Genomic DNA, 23,054 nt, shown 5'->3' with positions numbered 1-23,054 from the left:
TTTTCTTAAAGGGCGACATCCATTGTTGAAAAAACAGACATGAATTTGGGGGACACTTATTTTTTTTATATTTCAAAATATATATTTTTAAGAACAATTTAATAAAATCTATATTCACAATATAACCTCTTCCAAATTTATTTTGTTGCAATTACAATCCTTGATACCTCTCTAAGATATGGCGGGAACATGCATGTTACAATTGCAATCTTTCAAATTCAGTTAAATATGTATTTTAAAACAAAAATGTAATTGTTAATGTAATGTGTTTATCCTACAGAAAACAAACATCGAAACAATTTCTAATTTATTGGTAATTAAAATTTATTTCAACTGTTGTAAAGTAGAGGGACACCACTTGCCAGCACATATAAAGAATGACCCAATCCGATCTTTTTCCGGAACGGACCCCGCCCACCCAGCAAACACAGTACGTTCCCCTAGTTTTTTGGTCCTTTTGGTTATTTTGTGAGTGAATAATAAGGTTCTTATAGCGTCACTGCGTGTAGGTGAGCAAGGTACTGTAAAAAAATACCTGATATACTTTCTAATAACAGGACTAATTGCATGAATGTTCTGACGCTTTGTGTAGTAGGAGTCGTTTAACTCCAGAAGATGGCAGTAGTGCCACATAAAGAATTTAATTGTCATCTTCAATGTGAACACATTACTCAAAGTATTTATAGTATTTAATGTATTTATTTATATACAAACTGGTATAGAATTTAAAAGAGGTCATATAGTGCATGTACGATTTGGGACACACTTATTATCTTGCTTAAACACGAGATGGAAACCTTCGTGTCTGTATCATTGGCTGTAGGCTCCTTACGTAGACTCACCAGTCACCATTTGCAAAATCCTACAAATAAATGCGTAGGGTCCTACATAACACAACGTAACTTCTCCTGACATAGCTTTAAACTGCACAACTGACTCCATAAGGAATATTTAATGGTAAAACATATTAGAAAGTTATAGCAGATACACAGTCAATTTATTGTGAAAATGTGTTCTCACATTTAAACAGATACTGAAGTTACTGAGGTGCATTTGATCAGAGCATCCTTTTGTCTACAATAATGAGGACAAGTGCAAGATTAAAGAAAATAAAAGAATGCGACATTTAGGAATTTACATACTATTTGGTATATACAAACATAATTAAACCTGTGAAATTTGCCACATTCAAAACAACAACAAAAGCTGTAGCGCCATCTATCGGATTGTAAGTATCCAACCTACGAGATATGAAGAGCGCTGTCCGTGGTTCTGAAACTGTTTTTGAAAACCGATTTCTTCTGTTGCTCAAATCTTCAATAACTGTCTATCGCAAATAGTATACCATATTAAAGGAATGGTGTGAAGCAACTATAGAGGTCCTTTTAAAATGTAATGCAAATAAAATTTGCGCTTGGTATTTTTAAAATAGGTGGTCAGGATATGAGTAACTTTGTAACCTTCATTGAAATGTCAAATAAAATGCAGATGTTTTACACAAAGAAATTTGTTAATTTAGTACAAACATGCTATGTTTTTAAGAAAGCTCAATAATAGTCTTAAACATTTCCTTATTGAGACAAACATTTCTATTCCTCCAAGCATAACGCGTCTTCTCTGACCGTGTTCCTACAACTTAAAGTTTTGCTGTCCCCTTTAAGGCGACCATCGCAATATTACGCATCTGTTTCATCTCAACACTCGCTCGTCCCTCACGCGGCAGAATCTCTTCGCATCATCATCATCACCCGCCCCGTCTACTCGCGCTCCCGAGCAGCGGTGCACCGCTGTGGCGGAGTCCTTGACGGGGACGAGTACCAGGCTAAACCTGACAAACACTCATGAAGGCATCCTGAATTTCGCCGGAAGGCGGCAACCAGGTGAGCGAAAATGTTTTGGCATGACAACGTTAGGTGGAAATTGTGGTGTATCTTTGATTTCACATGTGTAGGACACACCAAGGACTGTGACGCGCAAGGTATATGCTATATTTAAAGTAAACGAGCTGTATCTTACATTAGCACTTTATGTGTGTTTATGTAAGATCATCAGCATACATGACGGTTTTTTGACGTTTCGGTTAGTATGCGCAGAGCAGATGTTTGCCTGCAGCGAGCATGCGTGTGTATTTTGTTGTGCTTACGTTGCGCGTTCATGTCTCAATCCAAGACTGAATTGTAATAGGGAAGACGATTTTCGTTCCCCAGCCTTCAAAACTGCTGCAGTGTCTGATTTGGTTTCAGCACTTCTGTGAGTCGTGACAGGGACAGGGTGCTTTCGGTTGTACGGCCTAGGGTGCAGTTTGACCTTGCATACTCGTAAGGACTCACGTATTGCAGATATTATGCTTTAAATAGGATTTTTGATAGACTAGAAAGGGCATCACCCGTGACAACCAACCATCAAGTTCGCCATTTTCAAGATAGGAAAATAGTGCATGCCTTGCACTCTAAATCTTATCAGCACGTCCACTCTGAGCTTTCTCAGTATGGCACAACAGACCTGGTTGTGTAATGTCATCACGCCGTCTGTCTCACCACAAACACACACAAGAGCAATGAAAGCCAATCACAACACTTGTAGCCCACGTTCCAGATAAGTGGCTGTATGGTTGTCTCCATGGCAACTCCGTTACGTTCTCTCAGTATGCTGCATGCTACACATTTGTTACTACAGTTGTTTAACTTGACAGTTAGATGTACACACTGTCCTGCTTATTATAGAGCTACATGCCACGTGAGGTAAAATTGGACACGAAATATGATTTTAATATGGCCAATTTTATTTATGGTGGCATGAGAAAAGGGACAGCGGAGTGATACATAAAACAGTAGCGCGTATGAGTGTGGTGGTGTGGATGACACGACTGACCAATCAAAATCAAGTATTCCAGGTGTGTGTGCGCGTGTGCGTGTAAGCATAGGGTAAATTATTAGTAATTTAACTGATTGTAAATGAGTTTTAAAGCGTAATTGTTGAAGTTGAGATATGTTAGGTCCTCGGTTTATGACAGTTTATGGCTCGGAAAGATACGCTAACATAGACAAGATGTGTGCTTAACCAAAGGATGTGACCCTATTAACCCATGCAGCTACACAATTGCTTTCTGTGATATTTGCTTATCTGTCTGTAGTGTAAATCCAGTGCTGATGGCACCGCTGTTGAAGAAGCATGACATAGCCGGTATTTGATGGTGAAACATTTAAATTTTAATTCCCCTAAATTCCACCAAAAATTAGACAAACAATTAAGATTAAGTAAAAAATAAAAATGTAAGATGCACTAGATCTTTCAGGCTGTAATTATTCCATTTGTTATTTTTGTCTTCACTTAACCAAACAATTATTGTTTGCAGTTGTGAAGTTAACTCTATAAATAAGGTATAGCCTGTTATAGGTGCTGAGATTCTGCACAGGTCAGACGGATAGTGTTTGGTCTTTCATGTGTAGCATTGTGACTCACACTGTTCAGCTACTGACTAAGCAAATGCAAATTTTGCAGCAAAATGTGTTTGGTACCTGGAATGTCTTGTTTGTGCACTGGTGGCAAACCAAACCCATGCAGCTTTTTTAGCAAGAAGAGTTATAAAGAGAAGCTAGAAGGCAAGTGACCACTTAATGGAACCCCTTTTCATATGCCATGCATTGTTTGAATAAAGAAATAATCCCACCCCAAACTGTCACCATTGATTAATTCAATGACACTATGAATATTCATACAAACAGAGCAATGTTAAAGTAATGTACCAAAGTCTTTGTCCTAAGATGGGATAAGAGAAAGTATATTCACATCTAATGATCTAACAGCGAAATATGGAGTTGCTTATTTTGGGTTACAAGGGGTAGCATATGCTTCACTGCAAATACTGAGCTGTGCCAATTCTTGTGTTTAATTATTTAGATCATTAATCCCCTCTTTCCAGTATGCCCACTGTTGCAAAAGTCACTCTCTGAAGTCTGTATAATTTCCTCATTTTCCTCTGTTATCCAAAGCAACTTGCAGATTGTGTTCCTCCTGTGTAGCTCATGTGGTACAACAGCAAGGTTATGATTTGATTCCCCGGGGAATAAACATACTGATGTAAATGTATGCTGTATATTAAAGCGCACTCTAAGTCGGTAAGGATTGAACCCAAATGCATAAATGTACGGTGCATTCAGTATACATTAATCAAAGTAAGTGGAACGGTGCTTTTATTTATTTGTTTTACAACGTGGGTATGTCATCTGTTTTTGTTAATAACAAATTATTTTAGTAATATTTGTTGTTCAAAAGAGTGAAGGATGTAGCAAAAGATCAAACATTAAAGATCAGAATAAGCTCTATTTTCTTGTAAAATTTTGCATTTTCAAAAGAGAAAATTCTAAATAAATTATTATAAACAATTAGATAAAAAATATAATCTGATTAGACCAGCAATTTCAAGTGCCTACTAAAATCGTGTAACCATGCTTAAACAGACTCTATTGCTCTTTCTATGCCATTTTTGTTTTATTTAAAAATAATTAATTTTGGCAAAAGAGAAAAAGTGATGGTGGGCATGCATTTCCAACTGTCTTTCCATTCTTCTTTCTTTTTCTTTCTTTCTTTCTTACAGGCATGATTTTAACTTCAAGGCAAGATGGACAGTTAATCATTTTATACACTGGCAAATTTCTCTATATGTGTGCACTGGAATCTTTTCTCCACAAAACAAATTCCCTGTGTGTGCCAATATACTTGGCAATAAATAAATAAGAGGTTTAGAGGCATTCACTTTCATTTCCACTTACATTACATATAAACTGACTTAGAACATCAAGTTGAATCTTGTATGACTTAAAAAAATGAAGTTGAAATATGATTTATCTATTTTAATTATTTAAAGTAACATAAAAACATACATGTTGCCATGGCTTACAGTGTATTCACAGGACCAGACATGTCTTAAAGATGAAAAACCTTGTCTTAAAAGCCTTGTAAAGGATATGGGAACCATATATGAAACATAAATAATCATTTGTTTTCATTGTTGTTGGAATTTATATACCAAACTGGATGGCGCAACTTTGAAGCCCCGGGCTCATGGTAGTCAAGGGCCCCTGGGCACTGGCCCCATTGGCTCGGTCGGTAATAGTTCATAATATAACATAACACATGTTTAGATGAGCTGCGCTTCAAGAACTTTATTTATGGCTTGTTGTTTGGTTTCAGACCAGCGTGAAGTCAGAGATCATCCAGCCCGTGTCAGCACAATGCTGCTAAATATATTACAGCTAAATGGACATTGCTGTTGCCAGATCTGCTCAGTGTGGAGAGGTCAGATGAATTAGATTAGACAGACAGATTCTTATATTTCGTTTCTGCTCTCATTTGACTATGTGATCTGCCACACACACATGAACATGTGCTAACATTTTATAAAAGAAATTTAACCAAAGAAAAAGCTGTCATCAATAAAAAATTATTTACTTACCCTAAGATCATTTCATACTTATATGACAGCTACTTTTTCCATGGAAGAAAGGATGTGGTTTGTTTTCAATAAATAGGATTTAGAGTACTGACATCATTTATGTCTTCTTGGAGCTGGCCAGTCAGGATCCTCATTCACTTTTATTCGTTTTAAACAGTGGTACATTCTTCAACATTACTTATTTTGTGTTCCTTTCCAATCTTACTTCTTATATAAAACTTTGGTATGTCTCTTTATATAACGCTGCAGTTATGTAAATGAGTAGAGTCACAGTCAGTTCCTATTGTGACACCGAATAACATTTGCCTTGTACTGCATTCAGGCTGGCTGCAGCTGAGCTTTTAAAGCTGTGTTGAGACAGAGGAAGAGAGAGAGAGAGATCCAGCCGAAAAGAAGAAGAAGTGTAAAGGGTGACGGATACTGACTCCATGTCTTCGCCTTCACATAAAAGATCTGGTTCTGGATCACGCAAGTAAGACACAGCTTTTTTGGTGACATTGACTGTAAGCTGTGCCAGTGGGCTGTGTTTCGAATGATGCTGTGATATCTTAAACTTTCTTAAACATGGCGGTGTCTCATATCTTCTACTCAGTGACCTTTTAAGCCGTACGTGCTTTGATAAATCCTAACACTCTGTCTCTCTTCCGCTCTCATCATTACTGCCTCAGCTGTTTAGCTCTTTCAATTTCTCTCTCTGCTGATTTATTTCACCCTACAGCGGCCAAGTTGTCTAAAACTGCTTGGATGGTTAGTTCAAAAGCTTTATAAGCACATTACTCTACCAGGATGTTAAACTGCTAAGATATAAACTTCTAGAATAAGATGTAATACCAGTTATATGGTGAAATGCTAACATGAAGAAATTACCCATTTGTGTAAGAGTTTACAGTACCAGGCCAAAGGGAGGATATAATGGTTTGCACAAAAGATTGACTGACCAGTACTTTAGTAAAACATTAGTACTACTGTGTTTACTACAACAGGAGCCTGTCCTCCTCTTTAAAATCGACCCCCCCCCCACGGCCATTTATGCAAGCAGTTTTTTTACAACATATAGTTTGAAGATTTTTTGAAGATATTTGAAGAGTTCAGAAGCAAAACCCTTTAACTTGATAAGGAACTCTGTGCTGTACACCGCACCGCCCCCCCCCCCCCCCCCTCGGAAGTGTGGCTGCATAAACTTCATTGTAACTTTGAAGCATTAAATCTTCAAAATATACAGTCATGCAGCACATTGTTTGAAAGCTTAGACTCTCAGGATTCCATTAAGAGCATGCACAAAGCACAATATGATTTATAGCAGTCATAAAACTGTAATCTTGTTGTTTGTTACCTGAACCAGGAAGCGCCGATTGAGTTTATTTACTTACCTTCAGAATCTTCCCTTTTTCCGCTTCGGCGAAATTGTCCAAAATAAATGTTCATAAATCCAGAAAAGTCCAGAATATAGAATATCTAAGCCTTTTAATCCAAAACGATTTGTTCGCCTCAAAATCTTGACGTTTCTGACCGAATTACGATATAAATTTAATTAGTTTAGAACCGGATATTCGTTCAACTCTCACTTCGACTCGGTTCAGTTTTTTACTTTAACGGTAACGAAAAGGTTATTAGTCAGTAACTGAAATGGCATTTTTTCACAAATGTCACTTTAGTTGTTTCATTGGTATTTAACAAATTTGACTGTCTTTCGCTGCAAAAGCCTCTAAGTGCAAGCAATTTTTCCCAAAAAATCTCCACTTTGAAAACAAGTCCACTTCTTTGGACATATAAATAGTTGCAAAATCACTTAATATGCAATTTGTAAAATTGCAAATGATGAAAGTCAGAATTCATAATTATGACATAAGGCAACGCTGTGATGCATGTGGCTTCAACATTTGTGAAATATTCAGGTCCTACTCATAAGGGACACACATGTTTAAATGTGTTTATATATGTGCACTTTTGAGGAATTCGACAAAAAAAAATCAATGTGGTGTTTAGTGGATTCTGCCAACAAAGTGTTTTTTTTTTAATTCCCGGAGCCCCCATCATGACATGGCCGAACTTTTTGTACTTTTTTTTAAATCGTGGCCTCGTTTAAGCTAAATCGTAGTCATGTTTTATTAATTAGTGCCCAGAATTTAATTAAAACCATCGGGACGTTAATTCAATGCAGTTTAACACATCAATACAGTGATTCAAATTCATACACCTTATGGGTCTTATACAGTACAGTTTTATTACTTCCTGCCCAGAATTAAAAAAAACATTGGGGCATTAACATGACACTTGCAGCTAATGCATTAAACACAGTGCATGTAGTATGACTCATTAATAAGGTGTATACCAATTTAGCTTAAACGTGGCCATGGTTTAGCTTAAATGAGGGAACGAATTACTAAAACGTGGCCAAGATTTTATAAATCATGGGAAGGAATTGCTAATTTGTGGCCATGATTTAAAAAAGGTTGAGCCATGTCATGAGGGGGGCTCTGTACAATTTAACCTGAGGCTGGGTTTACGAATTTGAAGTAAAAGTATCTGATGGAGATGGCGTTTAGCAGCTTTTGCATCTGAGCTCTTCATTTTAAAGTTAAGCGCCCTCTAGCTGTCATAAAAATACTGACAGTGTCATTTTGACTGTGGCTACCAATCAAAATGCAGGTTTGTTTAAATGCAATGTAAGAACTTTTTACATAGTCCCTTACTCGCCAATATTAATTTTGGAAATGTTTAATTTATTGGAATAAATGGAATTTGGCAGGAATTTGTCTGACGCTATCCAACGTGACTTGCAATGACGCAATCCCAATCATCAAACAGATAATAAATTAGGTAAACGTTTCTGTAGCATTGCCTGCTGCCAGTAGGGGCGCTAAACTTAATTGATTAAACACTCCTATGAGTCATATTTGAGGGAAGTGACCCCATACAGTAGTATGGGTTAAGCTCAGGTTGCATTCATAATATGAAAACAAGAATGTAGTATCAGTAATAATGCAGTAGAGCCCAGCTCTGTGCCTCTGTCTCATCTGTGTTTTCTCAGATTCAACCTGCTGAAGGCCCTACAGCCTAAGCAACGCTTGCAACAAATGGTGTCGTCTCCTTCTGCGTCCCCCGCGTGAGACTCTGATTCAGTATTCAGTATTCTGATTCGTCTATAGGGCATGAATGTAGTGCACAGTGCACTTCCCCACTACACATTCACACTCAGACCCAATCTAAAACCAGATAATTATCCACTACCACAGCTTCTTATGTCCAAGACCCGATAGGCCTGTATGAATACATCTCAGGCCATCTCAGGTCTTTGACAGAGGCCTAAAGAAAATATCTGTCAACTTTTGGAAATTTCTTTAATGGATTCTGAATCTGTAAGACCTAAAATGAATACAGTATTGATTAATTTCAGTGAATGTGTATAACATGAAAAGTAATTTGCATATGGCATAAAACAGCATCATGTTCACTACACTTAGTCCATCTCACTAGACACGTGATGGATAGACCTGGACTGTTCAACTACCTCTGCTGCTGCTTCCTTACCTTGCTATCAGTATTGATAGCAAAGTCCCCCTCTTACTTTCTCTCTCCACGTGCACGCTTTAATCTTCAGCTATTTTACTTTTCTTTCTATTCCTCTGCTTTGCTCTCACCTTAACCATGAACTTGGCTGCTTTAATGGTTCGTGCAGTTCAGCCTACCAATGGGGATTCTGGTGGACAGTGCCTTGTCATTTTAAATGTGCTGTTTTGGTCTATTTTTCATCATTTGATGAGCTGTTGAAGTGCATGAGGTGGTAAATGAAATTTCTTGAACGGTCTGCTAAATAAAGACAAAATTATATTTAGAGCCACACTGTCTTGCCTATTAATGAATATTAGCAATGTTATTTAATATACTTTTGCCAACTTAACTAATGCATTTGGACCTTTTATAGTAACAGAAGCTTTGTCTGTACTACAGTACCTAGGGTGGCTGAGTGATGATCTTTTAATATTGCTTTGATATGGGGTTGTTTAATAGCCAGCAATTTGTCTGCATTGGAGCTTTTAAAGTAATCCATCATGCTTGTAACAACCACCTAAAGCTGCAGTGCTTTGCACCACCTGAAAGGAAAAGCTTTCACTCTGAACTCAAGATGTAATTTTCCCAGAAGAGAAAATTAAAAAGTTATTACTTAATGAGTTTCGCAGCTATGAAATATTGTTACTAAAATTACATGTGATTGCCTGCTGCTTTGTTTCATTGTTTAAAATGTTGAAGGCTATGTGAGGTCAGTAGTTCCCTGAACAACACAGCATGTAACAGTTCAGTAGAAAGGCTATATTTAGGACTTATCCCCTTACATAAAACATTGTAAAGGTGCAATGTGTAGATTTTTAACACCATTTAGTGGCATCTTTTTTGTTTAATGCATATGCTACAGTAGCCAAGACAGGACAAACACGTCATTGTCTGAGACATTGTAGTGACAAAACGCGCTCTATAGAGCAGTTTGTCCATTTAGGGCTACTGTAGAAACATGGCGGTGTGAAATGGCGACTTACATGTAAGGGACCCGCGATGTATGTAGATAAAAATGGCTCATTATAAGGTAATAGAAACAATACAGTTCATTATGTAAGGTCTTTATATGCCACTGATAATATAGTTATGTATATTATATTGTATTTCTGTCCAGAGATCCTTCTAAAAGTTACAGAATACACCTTTAACATTTATGCATTTGGCAGATGCTGTTATCCAAATTGACATACCGTGAATTACAAGTTATACATTTTATCAGTATTCGTGATCCCTGCGAATCGAACCCATGACATTTTGCAAACAAAACCCATGACAAACAAAATTAAATATAATTTAATAAAATTAAATATTTTCTCGTCTTGTACTTACTCAATAAATCCGTCAAAAATTCTGTTTTATAATCTACAACTTCTACACAGTGTCAGGTGTAAGTGTTCAAATTCCACCCATTTGTAAGATGGTAAGGTTAACTGCAGGTCAACATGTTATAAGATTATAAAGTTTGTGTAATGCCCTATGTTCTTGTTTGTGGGTCAGTTTTGACTATTGCAGGTTTATAGAGCTAGACTACACACCCATGGAGTCAGGCATTATGGTCTCTATGAGACAGAGCAGAGGATTTCTGACACCAAAGTCCCCGGAACGTCACTGTCGGTCAGCGTTCAGTCATCTCTCTCTCTCTCTATTCTATTCTCCGTTCCCCCTTCACTTTTTATGTTCTCTGTGTGGCATGGATCTAAGCTCTTTAACCACATCATCCATATAAAATTCGGTTTTATTAGGGGTTGAAAGCTTGTGTGTGCCATACTTTGAATGTGCAGCCTGATGAATTCATGTCTGTGGTGTGCAAAGTGATTATTTAATCATTGTAATGGCTTGAGCACTGCTGATTTAGGCTTGTGTACAAAAATGGTCCTAGTTGCTGAGGTGGTACCCTTTCAAAAAGTACAGCATTTATCTAAAGAGTACAAATTAGTAGCTCAGAGGGACATGTTGGTACCAAAGAGTGCAAATTAGTACCTCAGATGTAGCCTGGTTAGCCAGACCTACATCAAGATGTAAGGTCTGGCAACTCTTCACACAAACGGCTCAATGCAAGGGGCGGGATATAAGGTTGTCCCTCAAAATGCCTCTGCACGCAATAGGATAGCGCTATGACGGATCAGAGCAACGAAGAAGGTGACGTAGTTACCGTAACCAGTCGGCAAAACTCCAAACACATCTTTCTTGCTTAAAAAGGACTTCAGTAGGGTTTATTTGCTCTTCTCTCAAAGAAAAACATAAGTCTAAGTCCTCCAGAGTCGCGGCCAAAGCCGCTTCAAAAGATAGCTGTTCGCCAGCAGCAGCAGCCATTCTCTGTTTTCAAGTAGGAACCGTTGCAGCTCTGTCGTCATCATGTTAAGCCCGCCCTACAGACGCTACACACGATGTGTTTGGCCTGACCAAATTTTGGTTTTTGGACCGGTTAAGTGTATTGTGAGTGCCTAGACTAAACCCTGGCAGCAAATATATTTTGCGGCCGCTAGGGTGCGTCTAGATTTCTAGGCTACCTCAGATGTACATGTTGGTACCCAATAGCGCATATTAGTACCTCAGAGGTGCATGTTGGTACCAAATAGTGAATATTCGTACCTCAGATGTACATTTCGGTACCAAATAGCGCATATTTGTGCCTCAGCGGTACATGTTGGTATCAAATAGCGCATATTAGTACCTCAGAGGTGCATGTCGGTACCAAATAGCGCATATAAGTACCTCAGAGGTGCATGTTGGTACCAAATAGCACATTTTAGTACCTCAGAAGTACATGTCGGTACCAAATAGCGCATATTAGTACCTCAAGAGGCACATGTCAGTACCAAATAGCGCATATTCGTACCTCAGAGGTGCATGTCGGTACCAAATAGCGCATAATAGTACCTCGGAGGTGCATGTCGGTACCAAATAGCGTATATTTGTACCTCAGATGTACATGTTGGTACCAAAAAGCGCATATTTGTACCTCAGCGGTACATGTCGGTATCAAATAGCGCATATTAGTACTTCAGAGGTGCATGTCGGTACCAAATAGCGCATATTTGTACCTAAGAGGTACATATTGGTACCAAATAGCACATATTAGTACCTCAAGAGGCACATGTCAGTACCAAATAGCGCATATTAGTACCTCGGAGGTGCATGTCGGTACCAAATAGCGTATATTTGTACCTCAGATGTACATGTTGGTACCAAAAAGCGCATATTTGTACCTCAGCGGTACATGTCGGTATCAAATAGCGCATATTAGTACTTCAGAGGTGCATGTCGGTACCAAATAGCGCATATTTGTACCTAAGAGGTACATATTGGTACCAAATAGCACATATTAGTACCTCAAGAGGCACATGTCAGTACCAAATAGCGCATATTAGTACCTCGGAGGTGCATGTCGGTACCAAATAGCGTATATTTGTACCTCAGATGTACATGTTGGTACCAAATAGCGCATATTTGTACCTCAGCGGTACATGTCGGTATCAAATAGCACATATTCGTACCTCAGAGGTGCATGTCGGTACCAAATAGCGCATATTAGTACCTCAGAGGTGCATGTCGGTACCAAATAGCGCATATTCGTACCTCAGAGGTGCATGTCGGTACCAAATAGCGCATAATAGTACCTCGGAGGTGCATGTCGGTACCAAATAGCGTATATTTGTACCTCAGATGTACATGTTGGTACCAAAAAGCGCATATTTGTACCTCAGCGGTACATGTCGGTATCAAATAGCGCATATTAGTACTTCAGAGGTGCATGTCGGTACCAAATAGCACATATTAGTACCTCAAGAGACACATGTCGGTACCAAATAGCGCATATTTGTACCTAAGAGGTACATATTGGTACCAAATAGCACATATTAGTACCTCAAGAGGCACATGTCAGTACCAAATAGCGCATATTAGTACCTCGGAGGTGCATGTCGGTACCAAATAGCGTATATTTGTACCTCAGATGTACATGTTGGTACCAAATAGCGCATATTTGTACCTCAGCGGTACATGTCGGTATCAAATAGCGCATATTCGTACCTCAGAGGTGCATGTCGGTACCAAATAGCGCATATTAGTACCTCAGAGGTGCATGTCGGTACCAAATAGCGCATATTCGTACCTCAGAGGTACATATTGGTATCAAATGTATATGTGTACCTACAAATTAGGACCGTTTTAAAGGGTACTGCCCCAGTGACAGCAATGGACCATTTCTTGACCATTTTCTTATGACAGTGTACCTTTTGTTCATTAACAATCCATGATTTAGGTTTATCGTATTTTGTCATGTCAGCACATAACACAACTGCTTATGTTGTTTTGCAGTTTGTTGTCCATTCTTTTAGAGTTTCACGTGAACTGGGTGTCGTTTTGCCTGTATTTTTTATTTGTTGTATTCATAAATTCTCCTCTAGAGAGTTGACTTTAAGTAAAGTGGCATGCTGGTCATTTTGTGTCATAAGTGAGCATGTTTTTTTTTTTTTTAAATAATTTTAAATTGTTCATTTTATTGTATATTTCTGTTGGATTTCAAATATTGTACGCCATCTTCTGTTGTGTTGAGTGGTTTTGAAGGCCACACAAAGTGACATTGTTATTCTGTTATTAGACGCAGTCCAGCACCTGTCAGTAACCGCGATCCCTATGGGAATGCCTCTCACAGCAGCAGCAGCAATTCAGGGTCATGCAAGGGCAGTGATGGAAGCCCAACCCATAGGTGAGACATGAATAGCTGTCCTCTTACTTACTCATATGTTTAGGACTTTATTCATATTTTACTATATTCTTTCCCATACCAGGCGTCACTTAAAACACACCTCGTGCAATGATAACCACGGTATCCGACCCCCTCCACCAGAGCAATACCTAACCCCTCTGCAACAGAAAGAGGTGTGTATCAGACACCTGAGAGCAAAACTCAAAGAGACCATCGACAGACTGCAGGACAGGTGAGGAATACGGTGATTTAAAATGCATTATGCATTAGAGCCCAGGATCTGTGCAGCTGTGATGAAATTGGTTTTATCTCAAGCATCTGCTTTGTGCAGCAGCAGTTAATTAAATAAATTAATAATTCCTCAATGTTGTGCACATTTGCATTTGATTGATGATTTGCAGTCTATAACAAGTACAGATGCAGATCTGCCTTTGAAATGCAAAGAGCCAAAAAATATTTGCATTTAGACAGTTTGCAATTGGTCTTTTATTTTCATACAAGTGCATTGATATAGTCTGTAAATGAGTGTTCCTGTTGCTTAATTGTTAGAGCTAGTGGCGCCACGTGACTGCTCATCCAAGGGGCGCAAATTAAAAATGTGTGTTCGAAGTGTCATGTGTGTTGCTTATGTTTTCAAAATATGTGTTTGTTGCGTCATGTGAACCATCACGTGTTTTGTCAAAATAAGTGCCTGCTGCACACGCGTCAAAACCGTTTATGATAAAAGAGACGCTTACGTTCACAAAATACACGCAAGACACTCCCTTAACAGTAAACTGATTACACATGAGATTATGCGAGTTTCTGGCAAACGCAAGCTTCTCTTTTATCACAAACCTTAACTGCCTGCTGCATCTGCATCTTATTTTGACAAGACACGTGATGCACATAGGATCACTCGACACGCAGAACACATATTTAAAAATTACGAACCACACACATGAAAGGGGTACATACATGTTGTGACGAACTTCGCATCGAGCTCCCTCGAAAAAAGAAGTCACCAGCCACCACTGGTTAGAGCATTAGATTCCATCCCAGATTCCATCCGAAGAAATTTTCAGTTGTTAGTACTTTTGGTTGTTGTCAGTTGTGTTAACGTACCCTAATAAAAACAAGATTAAGAGAATTATGTTTCATCATCTTTGGATTTTACAACACGACAAACACAAAAAGATAAGGTGAAAGAAATATTTTTTTCTTTTTTTCATTTCTTTTCCACTTCTTCTTCAGGGACACTGAAATCGATGAGTTGCGTACTCAGCTGTCTCGTATGCAGGAGGATTGGATCGAAGAAGAGTGCCATCGTGTGGAGGCTCAGCTGGCTTTGAAAGAGGCTCGTAGGGAGATCCAGCAGCTCAAACAGGTCGTCGATGTTGTTCGATCCAGTCTGGGAGACACCGACACAGGTGTGCAGCAGTGCTTCCAAGACATCAACCTTCAGAACCACAAGCTGGAGACTTTATTGCAGAACATGGAGCTGGCTCAGATCGGGACTGCCAAGGCAGGTGGAGGATTGGTGGGGGCAGGGCTGGAGGTCAACGAGGGTCTGGCGGGGTCGTCCGAAGGCTCCCCAGCTCGCTCGTTAACCCGCAGCTCTACCTACACCAAGCTGAGCGACCAGGCCGGCCCAGAACATTGCGGCAATGAAAACGAGTGTGACGTTCCGTGTTTGTCAGGCGAGGGCACGCAAGACAGCGGGTTTGTTTGCTGCGGAGAGAGCGGAAGAGGAGCCAGCAAGGCGGACCTGCTCCTTGAGGCTGCTTTTCTGTCTCAAGAGACAGCCTCGCTGCTTGAGGCGTACTCCCGCCTGCCACACTCCTCCACCTATGAGGGACTGTGCAACAGCGAGTCCAGAGTAGTGCCGCTCCGTTGCGGCGGGATCGGGACAGGGCCCAGCATCAGTGCAAGTCACCCCTGTCTATCGCATCATCACCTATACCTGCACCACCTGCGTGAGCAAGCTATTCAAACCGACTACGACCACGCTCCTGCCTCAGCCCCTGCTCACGGACCCAGCACTTCTTTTAACTCCGATCTGGACACTATTGCCGAGCGCACCTTTCGTTCTCAGGCCTGCAGCCCGACCTCCACCTGGATGTCTGATGAGGGAGACGACCTGGAGTCGGTAGCCACAGAAACAGTTGCCATGGCATCAATCATCATGGACCCTGTTTCCACTGCATCATCGGGTGTTGCAACAAAGCATTTGGCACAATCCGAATCCTGCATGAAAGAAACTGCGAGTTTAGAACTGAATGCCACAGAGCTGTTTGACACAGACTGCGCCATGCCAGTTTCACCAGTTTCAGCTTTGATACCAGATAACACTGCATCCCCAGTAAGCAACTCTGCTCCATCTGAGCCCAATAGAGATCCTTTGCCAAGTCCTGGCTCTTGTTCTAACCATCCATTGGATGAAAATAAAGAGGAGACCCTCCCACAAACCACTCAGCCTCGTAGTGCATTATCAGAAGCAGGGGATACAGAAGATCATGTTGTAAATATAGACGGTGAAGAAGGTGAAGAAGAGGTGGATGAGTGTGCTACAGACGAAGAGTCATCCAGATGTGGTTTACCAGTGAAGAACTACTGGAGTCGCCACTTTCTAGTAGATCTGCTTGCGGTGGTTGTGCCAGTTGTGCCCACTGTGGCTTGGTTATGTCGGGGGGCGTACCGCGGGGGTCAACCAATGTACCATATTGGTTCTCTGCTGCGAGGTTGCTGCACCGTGGCCCTTCATTCTCTACGACGAGGGGGAGGTCTTCGGCACTACCCTGCAGGAGGAGGGGGTCCAGGAGGTATGAATATTTGAAACCTACACTTTGGGAACCACTGAAACATTGTTCCTGTATCAAATGTGCAATGTAAAGGCTGGTGAAACAATCCAAGGAATTGAAGCAGAACCAGTGGACGGATGGAGGCTGGACACAGCACCTCAGTTTAGTAATAAGTGCCGTATCTAAGAGTTGTGGTTGTCTATACACTTCTCAAGTTCGGAAAGAAGAGTGAATGGGAATGGGGACTCGGTAGCATGTATTTACAACTACAAAATGCCCTAAAAGTTCAACACTGGAGCTTTCAGCTTTCCCCAGCATTGCAACCCAGAGTAATGAGACGAAATGACACTAAAAATGATTGTATTACCCTTTATTCAGATTGTGAGGGAAGGGTCCAATGCTTTGAAAATGCGTCTTGTTGTCACGGGAGAGGGTGTCTACTGTCTTCAGTACGTGTATAATACATCTGAGTGAGTGTTTGTGTTGTGTTTATGTACAGTGCAGCCAAAGTACCTGGATAACTAATGGCCATCATTGCTGTAACTGTTGTAGCATTAGTTGGCTGTCCCATTACTTTTGTCTGTGTGACACTGTGCAGTCGTCTTTCTCCTCAAGGAACCAGACAAGCGCCTCTTGAGCTATTTTTATGCTTTGCATATACCACTAGTGTCCTAGATAAACATAGTCCATCTAGAGTGCTTTAGAAAATGTAATCTTTAGTCATGGGAAAGTGCAATGGTGACCCTGATTTTTCAAATGGGTCAACATTTTTCTTGGTTCTGAAATGTGCTGTACAGCGGGATGCTAAATTGTGTATCTATAAAGGGACAACACATCTTAAGTAATAATATTAACATTAACAAAAAGATTCAGCGTTTAGACAATGAACAGAATTAAAGGACTTTAGTAGCCATGAACGTTTAGTCACCAGAAATTCACCGGAGTTTCGTGTTGTTAATGTGTAAACGTCTGATTTCTGTGGTTCTGTGTTAAAGGAATACAGTTGTAACCAAATGTTTTGGATATATTAAATATTCTTGGTCATAAGGAAAACTAAATTAACATTTAAAATTTGGTTCCAACTGTATGTTCCTGTTTTTATATGTTGACACTATAAAGAGATGGGTGACATTTATTGATGTTGATTGCACTACAAATCACTTTATAAGCAATTACTTGAAGTATACTTGAGTGTGTATTTCTGTGTATCCAAAGGCCAGTGCATATGTACATGTGGGTTATTTTTCACAAACGGCAACAAATCAAAGAATCATTACTGAATTATTAATGAACATTTAAACCATATTGGATCATTGACAGTCAGATTGACTTACCTTAACACCGTGCATTAGATAATCATATGGATAAACACTTAATAGTTCATGCTGAAGGTGTTTGTGTGCCATGCGTTGTCTATTTTTTGGTCCCTCGATCTTAAAGGAATATTCCATTTTCTTATAAGACAAATCCAGATAATTTACTCACCACCATGTCATCCAAAATGTTGATGTCTTTCTTTGTTCAGTTGAGAAGAAATTATGTTTTTTGAGGAAAACATTGCAGGATTTTTCTCATTTTAATGGACTTTAATAGAGCCCAACATTTAATACTTAACTCAACACTTAAACAGTTTATTTCACTGAGTTTCAAAGGACTATAAATGATCCCAAACGTGGCATAAGGGTTTTATTTAGCAAAACAATTGTCATTTTTGACAAGAAAAATAAAAAATATATACTTTTAAACCACAACTTCTCGTCTAGGTCCGGTCCAGCGCGACCTAACGTAAATGCGTAGTGACGTAGGGAGGTCACGTGTTACATATATAAAACGCACATTTGCGGGCCATTGTAAACAATAAACTGACACAAATACATTAATTAGTATCAGTTGACATACAACAACGTAGGAACGGTCCTCTTTCAAGACGCTTGTAAACACTGGGGCGGAGGTTCGCGTTCGTCCTCTGTGACCTCTTGACGTATTGCGTGGGGTCAGCTGGCGCATCACGACCGGATCTACATGACGAGAAGTTGTGGTTTAAAAGTGTATATTTGTTATTTTTATTTTCAAAAATCACAATCGTTTTGCTAGATAAGACCCTTATGCCTCGTTTGGGATTGTTTATAGTCCTTTGAAACTCCATTGAAAAAAACGTGCACGAGGCACTCTAGAAAGAGCACAAGCATGGCAGAGAAATTGCATTCAGAACTCCCAGAAAGTGAATTCAGAAGTCACAGTAACTGCATATCCAGTCAGCGAAGGCAAACAAGGCAAAAAGGGAATAAACGAAGCAATCAAACGAGAGTAAATATCACGTGGCTTTTCCTCGAGTCTACGATGTGACGTAGCGGTATTGTCTGCGGAGTGTAGTCCTCATCAGAGTCAACAATGCTTTCATCACGGAAACTCTTCCATGCAAAACACTGGCTTAATAGTGAGTACTAGAAAGCATCCTGTTTATATTACTAGTGATAAAGTTAGGTGTATTATTACATGTGATTGTGACATGATGTTATTACATGCACCGCGCTCCTTCCTCTCCGCTTGTCTGAGGTAAATCCTTCTCCCAGCAAAGCTGTCGGTGTCTCGCGTTCATGTGTTTTGGGGGCGTGGCTTTAGAAGAAACCCAGAAGGGAGGGGGTGGAGTGAATGGAAAAAATGAGCTGTGTTTAAAACAGTGGTGAGAGGTCTACAGACACTAGATTTTTATACTCTCTTTTTCAGAGTACTTACATTTTACTTATGTATTGATATATAAAGACAGTTTAAACAAATTTGTAAAAAAGTTTTTTTAGATAATTCCTGCCTATCCTGCCTTTAAGTGTTGAGTTAAGTATTAAATGTTGGGCTCTATTAAAGTCCATTAAAATGAGAAAAATCCTGCAATGTTTTCCTCAAAAAACATAATTTCTTCTCGACTGAACAAAGAAAGACATCAACATTTTGGATGACATGATGTTTCTTTTAAGAAAATTGACTATTCCTTTAACCATGAATAACTGCTGCCTTTCACGCTACCTCTTCCCCTAATTCATGTGTTGAGTGTATGTAGTCTATAACAGTTGTCGTTAAGCAAAGTTTTCTTATTATTATACAGTAGTATAAACAGAATGAGTGCGGCAGGTCTGCAGGGTTTTCTGGTGTGTTTTTATTTCACCGCCTGACAATCCTAATTTGCATTTTTGTGGTGCCAAGTGCTCACACATGGCTTTAATTAATAGTCGACTCTCTGTCCTAACATTTTAAACATAACTTTAAAATAAATATGCTGAAAAATAAATGCATATGTTCTTAACTGACCTGTATTTGTTTATTATAAGTTGTGGTTTTAAATAGTTTGTTCTTTCTTCTGGCTCATCAGAATGTTGAATGAAATTGTTTAGCAGTTTTTGAAACCTCCACAGACAAAGCTACCAATAACACAACTGTTGTCTATTTAGCCAGATGGCAAATTTTGTTTTCCACTGTTATAAAGCTTTGTTAAAGCGACACGTAAGGCCTTGATAGGATTTTCTTGAATTTTATGAAGCCATATTACAAGCAAAGATGTGTTTGTTGACCATATATGCTGGTAAATTTCAGTAATAATATTTCTATGTAATGTTACATATTGTTATTTTATACTTTGTTGTCATTTACTTTTAAAAAAGCATTTAGAATTCCTCTTTTGGCCTACAGGGGATCTGTGTGCGTGCGTGCATTTAAAATCCGAAATTTGTGATTAAAGTCTGTGTAAATCAAATCAGAGAATTGTTTCTAAACACATTATATATGTTAGAAATGTATTGCTGAAACACGTTGAAAAATAGTAACCATGTAGGTTTAATATCAATTTTAATGTCTAACTTTACATGGACTTTAATGTTCAAGCATCAGTTTTTTTTTAAGGGGACATTTCACAAAACTTTTTTAAGATGTCAAATAAATCTTTGGTGTCTCCAGTGTACGTATGTAAAGGTTTAGCTCAAATTCTCATATAGATCATTTATTATAGCACGATAAAATTGGCACTTTGTAGGTGTGAGCAAAAATGTGCTGCTTTTGGGTGTGTCCTTTAACATGGAAATGAGCTGACCTCGTGCCGTGGTTGCATAGTGCAGATTAGGGGGGGGGTATTACCCCCTTCTGACATCACAAGGGGAGACAAATTTCAATGAACAATTTTTTCACATGCTTGCAGAGAATGGCTTATCAAAACTAAGTTACTGGGTTGATCTTTTTCAAATTTTCTAGGTTGATACAAGCACTGGGGAACCAATTATAGCACTTAGTCTGATTTTCATGGTATGTCCCCTTTAAAGTTACCTTTATTTCAATTTGAAATGAAATAATATCACAAACCACTTTGATTTGAATGTTACACCTCCACCCATAGATCTAAATATATTACATGTTAGTTTATCAATAAAGACTTAGTAAACTGTCTTTTAAGAACTAAAGAACTTGGCATTTCTTATAGCCTTTTGATGTCAGTGGTTAAGTGAGGCTTGGGACTCCCATCCATTTATAATGTAGATCTGTAATAATCACAAAATGTCTCCTTACAGATAGATGGGTCACTACTCTTGAATAATATTTTTTAGGGTAAGAAGGTAATGCATAAATGTATTAGATACAAAGCTTCTGACCTTCAACAAGACAAAAGTCATGCATTTCACTTACAGAATTGAGAATGTATAATATAGTTTTTGATTGTTTTCTTAGATATAATTCCAATAACATGTTTACATTTCCATCTGGTACTTCAGTTTTGTGTTTTTGTGTATTGTCTAACAGTATCAGCACTCTATAGTGGAAGTCCTGCAAGTCTGTAAACGTTTCATGGTGTCTAATATTTTTGTGCAGAATACTATTTTAATGGTAATATCAATGTGTACAGACATCAATGCAGCACTGCTCCTGACCCCCAATGCTCTGTAGAAAACTGATCTATATTAAACAGCATGGTGAACAAATCTTACTTTAGAAGGTGTTTTTATTGTTTGTTTAATTGTCTTGTAAATGAAATGTTATAGGATATACATTGTGATGATCACTAACGCACTTGTGCCATCACAACACTGTCAGAAAAAAATGGCCAAAATATGTACCCCAGCTGTCACTTGGGAGGTACCCTTTCAAAAATTACAACTTTGGACCTAAAGAGTTCATATTACAGTTTTTTTCGATTGCTAAACGACAGTGAGCACAACTGGAGCTACATGTGCAAAACTCTAACTACAGTCTGCAATACCAAAAGTCACCTGAGCACAACTCTTAACACATGGCTCAAAACAGCTCAGTGCAGCCAAACACTTAACACAACCCTCACTGAGATAACACACACTGTCACTCACAACACACTGAGAGGAAAAACACTAACATCAAACACCAATACAGAAAATACAAACTTTTTATCTTTACAGTTTCAACAATTTCAGTGACTTCATACAAAGTAATGTTTTCTTCAAAGAATGATTGATTTATTGATTGATTTATCACATGATTTATTGAAGTTTTTAAAAAAAGAACAATTCTTTAAGGTAAATGAAAATTAGCACAGTCTGGAGTAATTTACGGAATTACAGTAATGAGAAAAAAGGTAGAAACTAAAAGTACATACTGTAATTCAAACAAATAATTGAGGGGCTAATCCTGCTTCTCTCTATAGCATCAGGCCATATATATATCATATTTATATGAAAGGTAATATTTTATATATATGAAATTGGAATTTATATTTATATAACATTGCTATCAGCAGTATTTGAAAGGCACAAGGCTGAAATCAATTCTGTTTTGAATGTGTGGTTCACAGTTTTGACAGCAGTGTGTTAGCATTTGAACAAAGTGCTGTAAATCCACAGTGTTGTGCAGGTTGTGGTTAAAGTCATGGGATAAGTGTGTAAAGTTTTGAAAACTGTGTTCAAGCAATGAAAAACGAACTAGAGTTTGGTCCACATGAACTGCTGCTGTGCAGACTGTAGTTAGAGTTTTGCACATGTGACTCCAGTTGTGCCCACTGGCGTTTAGCAATCGAAAAAAACTGTAACAGGTACATATTGGTACCAAATGTATACATATCTGTCATAATGTTACATATTAGGACCTCTTTAAAAGGTACTGACCTAAAAACATAAATGTGTACAAGAATTCAGTTGCAATGTTACTGAAGCACAAATTCCCAAAATTAGTAAATCTCTATATATTACACCTTTGTAAAGAACTTGGTTAAAGGGATAGTTCACCCAAAAAAGAAAATTCTGTCATATTTTGCTCGATGTCATGTTGTTACAAACCTGTATACATTTCTTTATTCTGATGAACAGGAAGGAAGATATTTTGAGGAGGGTTAGTAACCAAACCTAATCTGAGGCCCCATTGACTAGTATTCTTTATTCCTACTATGGAAGTTAATGCGGTCTCAGATTGACTTTCGATAATGTAAGATTTTACGGATTTTGATGACAAATTTTTAATTTTGGGTGACATATCCTTTTCAGTGTCAAACGTTAGAAACATTTGTTTTTTAGATTTTTTATTTTAAAGTACAAATAACATCACTCTCATA

At 38.6% G+C, this 23,054-nt stretch overlaps 1 protein-coding gene across 3 annotated transcripts; it reads left to right on the top strand.

Annotated features, from left to right (window-relative positions):
* The first annotated feature begins 1,682 nt into the window (after positions 1–1,682).
* Positions 1,683–16,841, top strand: snphb (syntaphilin b). Of its 3 annotated transcripts, none has more exons than XM_065286151.1 (6): positions 1,683–1,880; positions 5,778–5,927; positions 8,487–8,561; positions 13,614–13,721; positions 13,804–13,953; positions 14,955–16,841. In XM_065286151.1, the coding sequence occupies exons 2-6, from the start codon at positions 5,884–5,886 to the stop codon at positions 16,534–16,536; spliced, it is 1,959 nt and encodes a 652-aa protein (XP_065142223.1). In that variant the 5' UTR covers positions 1,683–1,880; positions 5,778–5,883; the 3' UTR covers positions 16,537–16,841. The 3 variants fall into 3 exon arrangements, with proteins under 3 accessions (XP_065142223.1, XP_065142225.1, XP_065142222.1); XM_065286150.1 differs by lacking the exon at positions 8,487–8,561 and adding an exon at positions 10,508–10,624 and having other exon boundaries at positions 1,684–1,880; XM_065286153.1 differs by lacking the exon at positions 8,487–8,561.
* Positions 16,842–23,054: the final 6,213 nt, after the last annotated feature.

Source organism: Paramisgurnus dabryanus, chromosome 21, assembly GCF_030506205.2.
Source record: "Paramisgurnus dabryanus chromosome 21, PD_genome_1.1, whole genome shotgun sequence".
NCBI lineage: Eukaryota > Metazoa > Chordata > Actinopteri > Cypriniformes > Cobitidae > Paramisgurnus > Paramisgurnus dabryanus.
This window is presented reverse-complemented; position numbering and strand designations above follow the sequence as displayed.

What these genes read in the sequence shown, in the direction of transcription:
- snphb (XM_065286150.1), top strand. Translation starts at nt 5,884, where the DNA reads ATGTCTTCGCCTTCACATAAAAGATCTGGTTCTGGATCACGCAA. An exon ending in TCCCCGGAACGTCACTGTCG is followed by an intron (nt 10,625 to 13,613) that starts GTCAGCGTTCAG and finishes TTCTGTTATTAG; the next exon opens with ACGCAGTCCAGCACCTGTCA. An exon ending in ATCGACAGACTGCAGGACAG is followed by an intron (nt 13,954 to 14,954) that starts GTGAGGAATACG and finishes CTTCTTCTTCAG; the next exon opens with GGACACTGAAATCGATGAGT.